Source organism: Drosophila teissieri, chromosome 2R (genome assembly GCF_016746235.2).
Source record: "Drosophila teissieri strain GT53w chromosome 2R, Prin_Dtei_1.1, whole genome shotgun sequence".
Lineage (NCBI taxonomy): Eukaryota > Metazoa > Arthropoda > Insecta > Diptera > Drosophilidae > Drosophila > Drosophila teissieri.
In genome coordinates, this window is record NC_053030.1 from 7469685 (window position 1) to 7483578 (window position 13894).

The following is a 13894-nucleotide window of genomic DNA, read 5'->3' on the forward strand; positions in this document are numbered from 1 at the left end:
AAAGGAGTTGAACAATAAAAACAACATTTTAAGATGGTTTCGTTGTTTTTCTCCCAAGTTTGATTGAAGCCCGAACTTTGTCAGTCGAACATTTAGCATGTTTCTGTTTGACTCTCCTCTTCAAACATTTTGCATCGAACTCGCGCTGTTAGAACACTGCTAAGCGGTATAAGACTGAGGTTGCACATAAAATCCGCAGGAGGGCGCTGCTTCGTGGGCTGTCGTCGCCACTTCGGCTCTGGGACACGAACGTTTTCGGCTGGACACGAAAAACGGGAGGCGAATGTATCTGAAAGATACGTTTAGTCTATTTCGACGCGAGCATTGCAACGGATCGCAGGTCACGGACGCTTGGATTAACGGTACTGTAGCCCTTAGTGTCATCTGTGTGTGAGAGTGCGTGAGAGTGTGACCGGTCAACAAAAAAATTTATCAACAAAGGAAATAAACCCCACAAAACCCCCAAAAACCGCCACTCGTGCATGAGTGGTTCGAAAAGTGCATAAGTGTAGCAGTTGGAATTTTGAAAAATCTCTCCCGATATGATTTCAAACGAAATATGATCGAAAGCAGCTGATAAACAGCGGGAAAACAGCAGTAAACCAAAACCAAGTGATCGAGAGAAAGGTGCATAACCGAATTGGTAACTTGAAAAGGGAGAAAAATCAGAGGCTTTCTAAAAAGTCAAAAAAAGTAAGTGCAGCACGGCTAAATAAAACAATACCAATTTCGGAATGTCAAAATATTTATGCAAAACGTAAAATGAGTGAACAAAAAAAAAGTTTTGTGCAAATAAACAAATATTTTCCTACTAAGATAAACAATAAAACCCACAATCGGGGTGACTGCCACGCCCCCTCAAGCTACGGCCATCTCCGCCTGCAGAGGCTATCCTTTTTGCACTCTTTTTTTGGGTCAGCAAATGGATCCGAATCATTTTTTGTGGGTTTTGCTTTGCTTTGTTTGCTTGGCCGTAAGAGCGCGAGATTTTCCACACAGCTTTTTCTACTATGTTTTTGGCATATTTGTTTATGCGTTCAGCCAGTTTGCTTCGCCTGTGGGCGCGGTAGAAAATGGGTTTAAAATTGGCAAAATCCTTGGCGGGAATATATCAAGCCACTGTCAATGGATTTGAATACATTTAAAACAATCTAAGGGACTTAATCTCAGCAGAAGACTAAGACTGTTAGCCAAATCAGAAACTGAGCTTACATTTAATAAGCTGATTAAAACTATTTGTTTAAATTGGTGATTAACAAAGGCTTTGTTGATCATAGGAGGAGGATCTTAATATTGTTTTCAAAACAACACAAATGTATTTGCTTAGGGTTATCGTTATGGATTAAAGTGGTAAATAGGCAATTCATGTGTACCTATTAGCCTTAGTACTTTACTTCAGAGATAATTACTTAAAAACGAAGTCAAATAAAATTTACGATGACCAAAAAGTTGTCGTTTTAGTGCTTCTGGAATTCTGCAATACTTCGCCCTACAAAGTTATTTACGCTGTTCCTAAGGATTTAATATCTAATACTACTCCAAAGGAGGATTATTAGATCCTGTACTACAATTTCCCAAAGATCGCAAGCAAAAGTGGGCTTAGTCCTCAGACGTTGATTACTCCTCGCTTGGCTTTCATTTAGATGTCTTAATGCAGATATTGACCTTTTCGTAAGTTAAACAAATCCGAATTTTGTAAAACACTCTGCTTAAGAGGGAATATGTCAAATGAGTCTCCAACGCCAAAGACTAAGAAACACCAAGGTTCGTGCCCTATTAGCCCCCAATAAAAATTAACTCAGGTTAAAGACAGGCGAAAATCCCGCCAAAGACATAAATCTTCGAACAGGCCGCAAAGTCAAATGAAAATAGCACAAACAGAAATATTTTCATTAAGAGTGTGGAAAATATTCACCAGGGTAAGGGAGCCGCCAGAAGGGAGAATCAACATACATCAATCTGTCAGTGGGGCCTGTCAGCTGTTTTAAGCACCCACAAAGTGCTGTTGCCTCCAAAATACGAAAAAAGAAGAAAAAAATAAGAAGTTGGAGACGCCGGGCAGACATTCAATAAAGATTGAACCCGAGGAAGATAAAGCAGAGCGGTGAAAAACCCCAAATGTAAATGTGAAATTTTACGAAATGCATTTTTCGTGAGGAGCCCCATAAGAAATGTGTGTACTTGTACTCGCGCTTGTTTTTGCTTATTGAGTAAAGTTTTCCTTTGTATTTATTATGTTTTCCCTTTTTTGCTTAGCCACGCGCAAAACGTGCGCCAATCAATTCCAAACAAAACTCAAGCAAAACATAGACGAAATCGAAGACAAAAAACCTTAACCGTGTGAACATTTTTCCACTCCCACGGCAAACAAATTAAAGCAAAGTTGCGAGAAGAAGAGCCCGTCAAAGTCGTGTTAAAATTAGAGACAAAAGCAATTTGTCTTTGTGCAATACTTATACTCGAAGATGTATCTTGCAGATACATTTACATCTGAGCGGGGCGGAGAGTCGATGGTCTATTAAGCGAACGTGTTGATTGATTTTTATTTTCGGGCATTACACAGAAATCGACACAGGGCTCGAAAACTCTCTGTTCCCATTCCCATTGCGGTTTTTTTTAATGAAAATTCAACGCCGCTTTCCGCTTGTAAACTCAGATAAAGGCGGGGGAAGGGCCTGCTAAATCATTCAACACTTGAGGGTTTGCTCTCCAGTTGATTCTATTAATTACGGAACCGTACTCGAAAGTGGGTCTGTATCGACTGCCATGGAAATCGATGACTTATTAAGGAGTATCGTCTCAATGGGAATATTTTGAACGCCGTAAATTAGGGATGTGAGCATAGAAAAGTTTATTCAAGCGAATGAATAAAAATGTACAAGTATGTATAGTCAAAAATATATATAACTAAAAGCAAAAAAATAATTCAAAGTGGTCTAGTTAATTTACGAAGAGTATAATCAGTTTTGTTTGGAGATATATAGCAAAATAAATAACAAGCAACTACAAAACGATAGCCAAGTTTTCGGCTGTTGCCAATCCCAAGTACTCCTTCACACTATTTCACTATCAACTTGAGCCCATCCTGCATAGAAGTAGTCGTAGCTCCCCGCAATACTTTCCCCATTTTCCACCCCCGTCTGCACACTTTTTGTCATCACCTTGGCAAATAGATTTCGGTGTCGGAAGAGCACTTAGAAAACTGCTTTGCTGCTGCTTCCACTGGTTGCTACTGCCACTTGCCAGACCGAAAATTGATTGATTTTATTTGCACGAAATGGGGGAAAAAGAAAACGTTAACCAACTCCTTCTCTGCGTTTTCTTCCCCCGAAAATTTCGTCGCGTTTGCGGTTCGTAAAGGGGAACAAAGTTTGGTGAGGTGTCTGTAACTGACATTTTGTGGCCAACTCATTTGCACAGTTTAAATTTTGGGCTTCCCCCTGTCAGCTAGCTGAAGTAATAGAAAATACGCATTTTTTTGGGCGTCGGAATGGGAACCTCTGCCCCAAAAGCCAAACTTCAACTGTGCTTGTCTGGCCAAAGATAAAGGTGTATTCCTCACTGAGTTATGGGATGAAAATTGCTTTATATTTCCTCTAACCCCGTTTTGCTGCGGTTTTTCGTATGCATTATCGATGGGTTTTTCATTTGCAGGAAAATGCACCTAAAAGCAATCGGCATAGTTGTGACTCGGTTTTCACTACGTATTTCCAGGATGCAGCTGAGAGAAGCAAAATTGTCATGAATAAATGATGGCCAAGGCGATGACGATGACGGTTGTGTTACGGGCCAAAATTGTACACAGTAAAATCCTATTTTCTCTGCCCTGTATTCCATTTTTCTGCAAATTTATGGCATATTCCCAATTGAGATGGCCTGGGCCAAAGTTAAATAAAACCATTGTTTCTGCTTCTTCGGTAAAATTTGCTTGGAAATGACTCCTGCTCTCGGATGTCTCACAATTAATTTGAGCCCTCTGCTCTCTATGGAAATCTGTTATAGAATTGATTAAAAATATGCAATTTTGAAATGTAATGAAACATTTATGCATAAAGTGGGCGGTCCGGAATTGATTGAAAGTGTCTTATGTTTTTTTTATTTCTTACTTATTTTAAATAAAAGAAGGGAGTGAGATTGAATTGACATTAAATGTTATGCCTTTTAGACTTTAAGTACTTAGCATGGTACGCAGTTTTAAAATATTGTTTCATATGTTTGAATTATTGATGGGCAAACAATGTCTAAAACAAAGTGATCCATTTCATGTAAAGAGAGGTAAAAAGTTAAAAGTATTATTTGCTTAATGCCGGAAAATAATATTGATTTTAAGTCCCAATCTGTATGCAGAACATAACTGAAATCAAACAATAAACGTCAGCAAATGTTATAAAACAAATGGGGAATTGTGTATTTATATATAGCGAATTTACAAACGGGAAAATATTTATATGGCCCAGAAAAAACTTTTGCATTCGCCAATTGATTGACAGTCAAATTAGCGGCAAACAAATGGCGAGAAGCCAAGGCAAATAATTTTAAAATTCATGCGATATATATGCGATGTATGTGGAGAAATGACACATATACACTGTGCGCATATATGGCATATCAATCAAATAAATTATGGCATTGTGTAAGGCAAATTACGGCAAATGGGCGATCCACTAGATGCAAATCAATATGTGCAGCAGGCAATCATTCAACTCGTTCGCTCGTCAGTCAATCAAGCGCTGGCCATTAGAGGAGGCAAAAGTTGGTGAAAGGGGGCAGGGGGGATTTTTCCAACAGCCTCAAGTGGCTTCTACGGCCATAAACAAGTGCCAGTGAAAACTCTTTTCGTTTTCCGATTGTTTTTTACTTTTTTGAATTGGCGCCGGCGTCGCTGCAACCTAATTTCCCATTTATCGAACACTTTTCGGAACTGGCGCTATGGCAAATATGGCAATCATATGCTGCTTCTATCGAACTGAATGTTTACATGGTGGGCGGTGAAAGGGGGCGGGGCCAAGGAGAGGCACACGCATCATCACTCATACGTCACGTTGTCTGCCTTGTATATCAATTCGGGTGGGCTGACGGAGGAGCACCTAATAAAAGATACAAATCGGACGAACGGTCGACGAACGAATTGGAAATGCTCTGGGTTTGAAATTAGCAGGCAATTAAAATTGCTATATTGAGCTATAAACAATGTGAATGGTGACATTTATTGGCCAGTTTTAATTATATGCAATTTGGTATCACAAAGAAAGGGTTTCTTTGACCCAAAGTACATACAATTAGCGCAATTTAAAATATAAAGACATAGACTTTTTATAAACTTACCTTTGTTTAATTATCCTAATGATGTATTTTTTAAATTACCTGCATTGTTGTAATTGTTATATATATAAAATAATATGTAATAGATGAAAACATTGCATTAATTTCGAATTAGACAAGTAATTTAAATTGTTAAAGACGCTTTGTTTTACATATCATTAGTTTACATGTAAGTAAACGATGTCGTGTTAGCTTAGTAAAACAAAACACACCCAGAACAACTCTTTCACAAAGGGTATTTCACAGATCCCGCTCCTCGGCGAGGCATCTGAAAGTACGTGCCTCATGCCTCATGTTTCATTCCTTATGCGCCATGCCTCGTGGCTCAATTCAATTGCAGCCCAATTGACGTTTGCATAAATATTCCCTTTCGACTCAGTTTCGCCTTTTTTACGGCCGCCTCTCGCCCAGAGTTCGCACAGTTTATAAATTCTGTAAGTTTGCCCCTGCCACTGCCACTGCGCGCTTTTTGTTTAACGCTGCCTGTTGATTTTTTATGGCACTCGATGCGTGTTGCTCTTTAGCACAAAATAAACAAATTAAGGCGCGCAAACTGCAGCTTTTGCTGTTTATAAGTTTCGATTCTCTTTGGCGCTGATTTTGTTGTTTCCAGTTTATTGGTCGAGCGGAGATTTCTCAAATCTCGCCGAAGGGGGATGCTTTGCCCGGGTTGTTTATGAAGTTTTGAAATCGATTTGGCAACCCAGCAAGTGGCCCGCCCACACGAGCATAATAAATTCTAAAAACACATTCCTCTTTATTTGGTCTCGCAATGGAATTCTTGCATTTCCCTATCAATATAAATATATTTTGGTCTTTATGGTACAGACTTATTAATTAATTCCCATCATCATAATTATGTTGCTTTTTATTCGGGCAATTTGATCTGCCTTCAATCAAGTCAAGTGGTTCAGTGGGTGAATCGAATTAAGTGCTGCTGTTGTGGGTTAATTTTTATTAGCCCATCGAAGCTGATTTGTTGCAAATTATACTAATGATTTTTTTTTAATGTTTTTGATTACAGTTTAAGTGAGTACAACAATAAATTAGCAAAATAAATATATTTAGGGAAATATATGATATTAACAAAAGCGTATTCAATTCAACAGTGTTCTAACTAGATTTTGACCCTCAGCAAACAATAACTTCAAATAATTACAATCGTAATCTAGTGTAGTAACCGAGCTGTGCATTATTTCGTTTGGCAATTTGAACATTATTCGTTATCCCCACATTATCAGCCGCTTGGCCAAAAACCAAAATTCAATTACCTCCGTGCGCCCTGGGGCCATGAAATTGTAACCTGAGCTAAAGAAGCTCGGAAAATGTGAGATGGGCGGGGGAAAGCCGAGAAAACAAAGCATTTTGGCATATGCTAGACTTTCATTTCAAAGTGGGCGTATGTTGGGAGACTCAATCACTCAAAATGGATCGGTAATTGATAACTTTTCAATTTTCCACAGCCAAGGGCAAAACGGCAGGGGTGGGGATTCTGGTAACTTTTCATCTTCCATAGAATTTTCACACATTTCTGTTGCTAAGGTCTCGGATCTGGTGAATACCTCAGTGAGGAAAAAACGAAAGTTTTCGAGTATGATTCGTATATTTGCCGACTTTTCCTTTTGTCTTATTTCGAGCTTTGACCGTAATGACCATTTCTCACAATGAAATGTATACGTTTCCTTTTTTCTGCTCTAAAATTATTTTCCATTGTAAAAGAATGTTAGTTCGATTTTAGTCTGTACATTTTATAATGATGTAAATTATGCTGCAAACAGAAGAGCACGTGAGTGTCGCCAAGTTAAAGTTTTATTTTTATGATTAGATATATTGATTCATTTTACCATCCTATACAAAACTAGAGAACATAGAAATTTATAACAATAAATATGATTCATAAGAAATAAACACAAATAGTAAATTCTTTACTAGTCAAACTTAAATGTTTGCATCAAGTAAATGAACAAATAATTCACACGTATGTGACATTTTTATTCCAAACCCCCTACGAATAAGAATCTAACCTCGACTTTCACCAACACTTGAGGTCACCAAGGACTCATCTGGGTAAGGGTATTGCTGACAGGGTGTCATACAGCACCACTCCCAACTTGAGCCACCTAAACCACCTGAACCACCGGAGGAAACCCAACAACAGGCTGGGGAGTGGTCTCAGTCACTTGCGACAGTATCGCATTTGCGTTAAAATTAGTTTGCCAGCAACTGAAAAAAGATATATGAAAACAGGAGCGAAGTGAGGAGGGAAAATGAGACGTGTGTGACTATGTTTTGTGCACCTGTCTAGGGGGGCGGGCAGTTCACCTGCCAAAGGGGGCGGGGCGGTTGCCCATGGCAGTCGGTCTTCGCCGACTTGTTTACGGTGGCAGCGAGCAGATACAAAGGAAGCGGATAAGGGGAGCCCAGATAGAGGGATACAAAAGATACACGGACATGCAAGTCACATTACAGTCCGGATGGCCAGAGTCTAGTTTGGCGGAATTGCCCCAGCTTACATCTGCATGCAAACACTTTTCTGACAGCCATTCGAGGCTCTAATTTATTTGATTTCATTCTATTCGCACCATAAATGTCTTCTGCATTTGTCAATCAAAAAGTTTTACTGACCCACATGAGATTTATATATAAAACTTGGTGTCACAGATTTCAGATATCATGTTGGCAGCACATGGCACATCGCAACGAATTTAAAGATATAGATAGGATGCCTGCATAAAGTTTAATAAATTGTACAAAAACGTGTTATTTTTTGAATTGATAACCAAATCAATTTATAGCTAAATGTTGGAGAAGCTTAGATTTGAATCGCAAAGTGATTATGTTTTAATAAAAAGCGATTGTTTTGCAAATTTTAAACTTAACTGGGAAAAAAATGATAGAAATATTCGATCTGCCCATACACAATTAGAACACATTTTCTGAATTAAAATGAAAAATGAAAGTTTTAGTAAACCAAACATGTTTTCAAGAAACGTGGTTACGCATAATTCCCTTAGAGCCTTTTAAGTATTATGAACCCAACCAATCCCCGAAGTGACATCATCCCATCGATGGATTTTCCATGCATGATCAACTTAAGCCCATCTTATACGTCACTCAATCGGGGGATTCATTCATCTGCTGCCTGCTACACAGCCAATTGATCAGTCCTCGCCTTTGCCCAGCAAGACCTTCAATTACCTATCAATTAGAGTCACAGAAGAAGACGAGCAGAAAGGGAAAGCCAAGCCTTTCCATTTAGAACGGAAATTATTCATGACTTCCATGGAAAACCGAAAAACAAAGAGGCCAGAGGAGCACAGAAAAAATCAAATTCGAGAAGAAAGCAAAGAAGATAAATGACCAACAATTAGTCACACCTACGATGACAATCATCGAGCGATTGGAAAAGGGGAACTGTGGGGCGAACGTGGGCTTACCGCTCACCAATGGCTCTAAATCGAATTCGAATTCAAATCCCCCTGTTCCTGGGTCAGACAATGGCCACAGTAATGAAAATTTAGCAGGCCCAAAACACAAAACCAAGCTTAATTGCTGCGGGGAGAGGGAAAGCGAACGAACCAAAGGCCCTTGGCCCCCAAAAGTGCATGTGTAGTTTTGATTAGCGTCAGGTGGCGTGCCAATCGGCAATTTGTGGCCCGCCCTCAGGAAAATGACATTTGAATGATGACAGTGAACCCGTGACTGGTAACAGCTAACAGCTCACAGCTAACAGGTAATGGAACAGGTAACCGATCACAGGTGACATCTGGCGTTCTTCCGCACTTGTTTTCCAGGGTTGGGCCCCCTGCTGGAACCCTCTATACAGATATGTCTCTATTATGCAGACCAAACAATCAAACAAATTGCTGCCTTCTGTCCCGTCGCTTATAGCGACTGACTCACGGGCGCGTCTGCAGCTATAAATAATTATTTACGTATTCATTGTTTTTCATCTTCCACCGTTGCAGATATCAGAAGGAGCAGGAAGCCATTCGAACACAAATCCGACAACAATCAACATGTTTGGCCAACTCAATTTGCTGGCCGCTCTGTTTTTCATCGGCACGCTGCAAGGTGAGTTAAATCAACGCAACGGTTCTTTCATCGCTATGCTAAAATAAATGGGTTTTTTAAAAAATATATCTTCAAAAAAATGTGGAAATCATTTTTAAGAAATAAGTTAGCTAGGAGCTCACGACATATGTAACTTTCTTCTCGACTTACTACTACTTACCACTACTTACTTACTGCTACTACTTTTGCTGGTATTTACCAAATAGTTAACCTGATATATCCGTCCGACTGGCCGCCCAATAAATCAGAATAGTTTCAGCCTGTACTCAAATTCAAAAACGCACTCAACTCCGTGACCAAATGTTAGCCAATTATGCAGACTTCATTTGTCAACGTTTTGGCGAGTATTCAAATATGAAATTTCACACTCGGCCTGACATTTCCCCGCCAGCCCCCTCAGCATCGTCCATGGGCGGGTTCGAGGGGGGTGTCGGAGACCGCAACTCTGGCGCCGGCTCCATGGCGTGCCTCATAAATTAATTTACACTTGAAACTGGCCAAGCCAAACAGCAACAAAAACTGCAATAACAACACAAAAAATAAAAGTGTTTTGTTGCCCCACCAGCAACAAACAACAACGAAATCAACAACAGTGGCGAAACTGAATGCCCAGAACCACCCACGATGGGTCGGAATTGCAAAATTGCAGTTGGGAATTGGCCACGGGAATTGGGTGTCTTGAATGGGGACGTAACTAAGAGTTCGAGTACACTGAAATTGATCAAAGTACAGATATGAAACAGGGCTTCTTTCCTTTTATTAGTTTCAACTTCATTTCCTATGCGAAGCATAACCAAATCACGATTTGCCGCTAAAGTAGACCAGTAGTAGGTGACTCCAGTCACAATCCTTTCATATTTTATGATAGTTCTATATTCAAAATAAAATAATATTAGTTCATGGTTAAAGTATACACATCAACTTTTAACTGCTACGAACACTTGTTATTTTTTCATACATTTTAACTAAAGTTACAAACACTTTGGATTTTGCTAACTTGAATTGATATTTAATAGCACCCATGGAGCTGCTCCCCATTGGGGGCCGAATTAAGCAAAAGTTCTAAGGGAGTTTTTGTTTTTTGGCGCAAAACGCCATAGGACCCCCTTCATAAGTCCCCCACCACCGCCACTGCGGTCATTATCAGCTTGAGTGGGCAACGGGAGCCACGAGTCTGTTTAATTGAAATCGACGCCGGCTGCGCTTACTTTCTTCGCACATGAATTTGTTTATTAAGAATTCCCTAAAAAAGCGATAAAGAAGCTGCGTTTTTGGGGCAACGCGGGGCGAAGCAAAGCAGAAGAATGCCCAGGGATTCTGGGTAAATTGCTCTGCGACGGCACTTTGTCGTCTGTCGTAATAATTCCGTTGCAATTGAAATAAATTAAATTGCATGCGGAGCCATTGTCAGCGATGTCGCCTGTTTTCCTCCGTTATTTGTGTGCGCTTTTGTCAAGCGGAATTGTCAGTGGGTACTGTATTCAGCACCACCGACCCACCCAAGCTACCCAGGCCACCCAAGCCACCCAATCCTGCGAACCCTCCCAAAAGCACCCAACTACCCGACTTTCCGACCCTAGATGGTGCACATGCATGCCACCATCACGAATGCAGATGCATAAACCGCAGCGGCCCAAACCAAAACCCCGGCAAAGTCATCACATCGCTCGTGATGTGCACATGTCACTGCGGCATTTGTTTAATTAACAAAAACGCTCGTGTCCCTGCCCCTCGGACCATGCCCCTGCCCCTGCCCTGCCCCTTTCCCTACCCCCCGACTTCAACTGCATCTCTGTGGATTGTGGGTGCTAAGTGGTGACCCCGACCAACTTCCCGACCCGTCCGTTTGGGAGCCGAAAAAGCCTTGCGGTTGTCAGTCATCGTTTGTCTTTGTAATTTGTGCCCTGATGAGTTATACTTTTGAGTGCGTATTCCGCTGTCCGTCCCACTGTCCGTCCTGACTGATTAATGTGATGGGTGTGCTTGTGAGTGTGTGTGGATCATGAGCTCGGCGGGTAGTCGAAACTTAGCTGATGGAATTTTGAGAATTTTGAGTGCGTCGCAGGAGCAAGTGAAACCATGATTGGGTGATGAGAGTGAAAGGATAATGTAAAGTGAAGTAGGAAGCATATACTCGATATACTCGTATATTAAATTGACTCAGTGACTGACAAATGACTTCATTTGAGTGGAAATGGTAAAGGTCCTAAGTAGAGTATAAAATAAAATTCAACAGATGGAAAGGGAAGAAGAGTTTCCAACTGCGTTCACATGATTATCCACCAATAAAAACTGCCACCCAAGAGCACTTCCAATAAACACGACACCTTCGGTTAGTTTTAATTCCTTCGATCTTATTGACACTAAACACTTGGAAACAATTTGGCCAGCCACAAATCTAGACTAAGCATAAAGGTCGCCGCAAACAAAACTTTCTCAATAAAATGTTGAAAGAAAGTTAAACCGAACTGACAACCACAACACGAAAAACATTTCAGCTCCGGGGGAGGAAAATAAAATTGAAAAAGCCAAGCTGGAAGCTGCTGATGACATTTTCCAAAGGAGGAGGAAACATAGGGAAACATTAATCATTTAATTTGATAAGCCATAAACGAAGTCGCCGATAATCTTCCTACGTGTCCCATTGCAAACAAGGGAGCATATTCCACACTTTTCGAAGGGGGTTGGCTTCGATTTGGAATCGAAGTTGGTGGGGCTTTGGCTTTGGATTTGGCTCTGCCAGTGACGCATTGCATGCTGAAATATTTCAATTGATTACGCCACGCTCGAGGGCCAGCTAAAAAAGATGAGAGGCAGATCCAGGGGCCCTGGAGGAAAACTACTTTTGGCTTTCACTTCACTTGCAGACAATCGGGGGTTGGCCAAACTTGTCGCATGAAAATGCAATTCAATTGATTTATGTGCTCGATGCAATTACTTGAGAGGAAGTTCTGGCTGCGTGCCGGGTGCCAATAAAAATCCAAGCTGCCCCTGCAACTGACAGCCGCATAAATTGCCGCCCCTTCCAGCGGAAAGCCAAACAGAACCCCAACTCAGCCACATCTACATCCACATCCACCCGATTTCTTGGGCGATGGCAGCCCTGAACACCTTGTCACTAGGTGTGAAAAGTGCTCCTTGGTGCCCTGCCACGCCCACCGCGCCGAAAATAATCAATGGGCGTAACGGTAGCGGGCCAATTAAATTTATCGCCAACTCTTTTGTGCCTGCAAAATTGTTTTTAATTGTCCTTGGCAATTAAATACACGCCCAGCCGCCTTAGTCCTTGGCCCTGCCTTCGCCCCCCGCACCCTCCTCACAGAAATTAATCGAGTCGTGTGCCCAGATAAACACAAATTTAAAGCGGATAAACCCAAGGGGGTTTTTGTGGTTTCTGGGCGGTTGGGGGTTGGAGGTTTCGAGTGTGCGGAAAGGGTGGCGAAATCAGGTCTAGGGTTGGCAAATTAAACACGGGGAGGATCTTGAAGAAAGTTCTTCATCGCCAGGAAGTTTTACAAAGCGCAACATTTTAGGTACGCGTTTAAAATCATTTTTTTAATACCTCCGAGCAACATTTTCGAAATTGAAATGCAATAAAATTGGGTAATAATTATGTGCTCCCGAGATTAAAACTTTGACAAACGTCAGCAATAAAAACCTATAATCTTCCGACACAATTCATCAACACGAATGAATTATTGGACACTTTTATGACACTTTTATTGGTAAACATATCAGTTGAACATAGACCAGAATATACAAATTTATGAAATAATAGAAAAAACAAATAATTTCAACTGATATTTTTAAAGCTTAAATGATCGAGGCTTAAAAAATCCTAATTATTTCATTAAACAAATCTCATAATATCTAAGCTCCCATATCCTAATCTTTAAAGAAATTCCTAATATTCCATGAAAATCCTTCTCAATTCAACTCAATTCCTGGCTTCCAGCTTGGCAATTTGGCTTCATGCAAATGAATGATTTTGATGAGCCTGGATAAAAAGGATGAGAAAATACCTGAAGCTGCTTCGGCTGCATCAGCCCGCAGCCGAAACCAATGAAAACTTCTTTATCCTTTTACCTTCAATTTTCCCACTGACATTGCTTTTTTATCCCTGTGTCCCGTCGTCCGAGGAGCAGTGCTTAAAAGATGCAAAGTAACTGCTGTCCTGGACCAATGCTGCCACATCTTGAGGCACTTTTTGAGCCACTTGCAGCCAGTCGAGCTTCCTATTTTCCACATTTTTTCGCCATGTTTTCCCCTGCAGTTTTCTCTTTACTTAGGAAAATCCACAAAATCGACATAATGAAATTTTATCTCGGTTCTGTTTTTTTTCTTCTATGACTCTACTCCATCTGCTGCTGGTCTTTTTATATCATCTATATTGAAGTACTTCTCTTTGGTTGTCCGCTGATTTTTAAAATCATTGACAAAACTTCACGGAAGTGAAGAATAGTTTCCGAATTGAAGCACCTTTAAAATGTGTTTTTAC

General features: G+C 40.6%; 1 protein-coding gene across 3 annotated transcripts in view; it reads left to right on the plus strand.

Moving 5' to 3' along the window:
* The first annotated feature begins 322 nt into the window (after window positions 1–322).
* The window catches only part of LOC122612990, a 73538-nt gene continuing 59966 nt past the window's right edge, over window positions 323–13894 (plus strand). For 2 of the 3 annotated variants that reach the window (XM_043786931.1, XM_043786933.1), the window contains exons 1-2: window positions 323–693; window positions 9291–9396. In XM_043786931.1, the coding sequence (XP_043642866.1) occupies window positions 9342–9396 (55 nt within the window). In that variant the 5' untranslated portion in view covers window positions 323–693; window positions 9291–9341. Of the gene's footprint in view, window positions 698–9290; window positions 9397–13894 lie in introns of all 3 variants that reach the window. The other variant, XM_043786932.1, reaches the window with a different exon arrangement.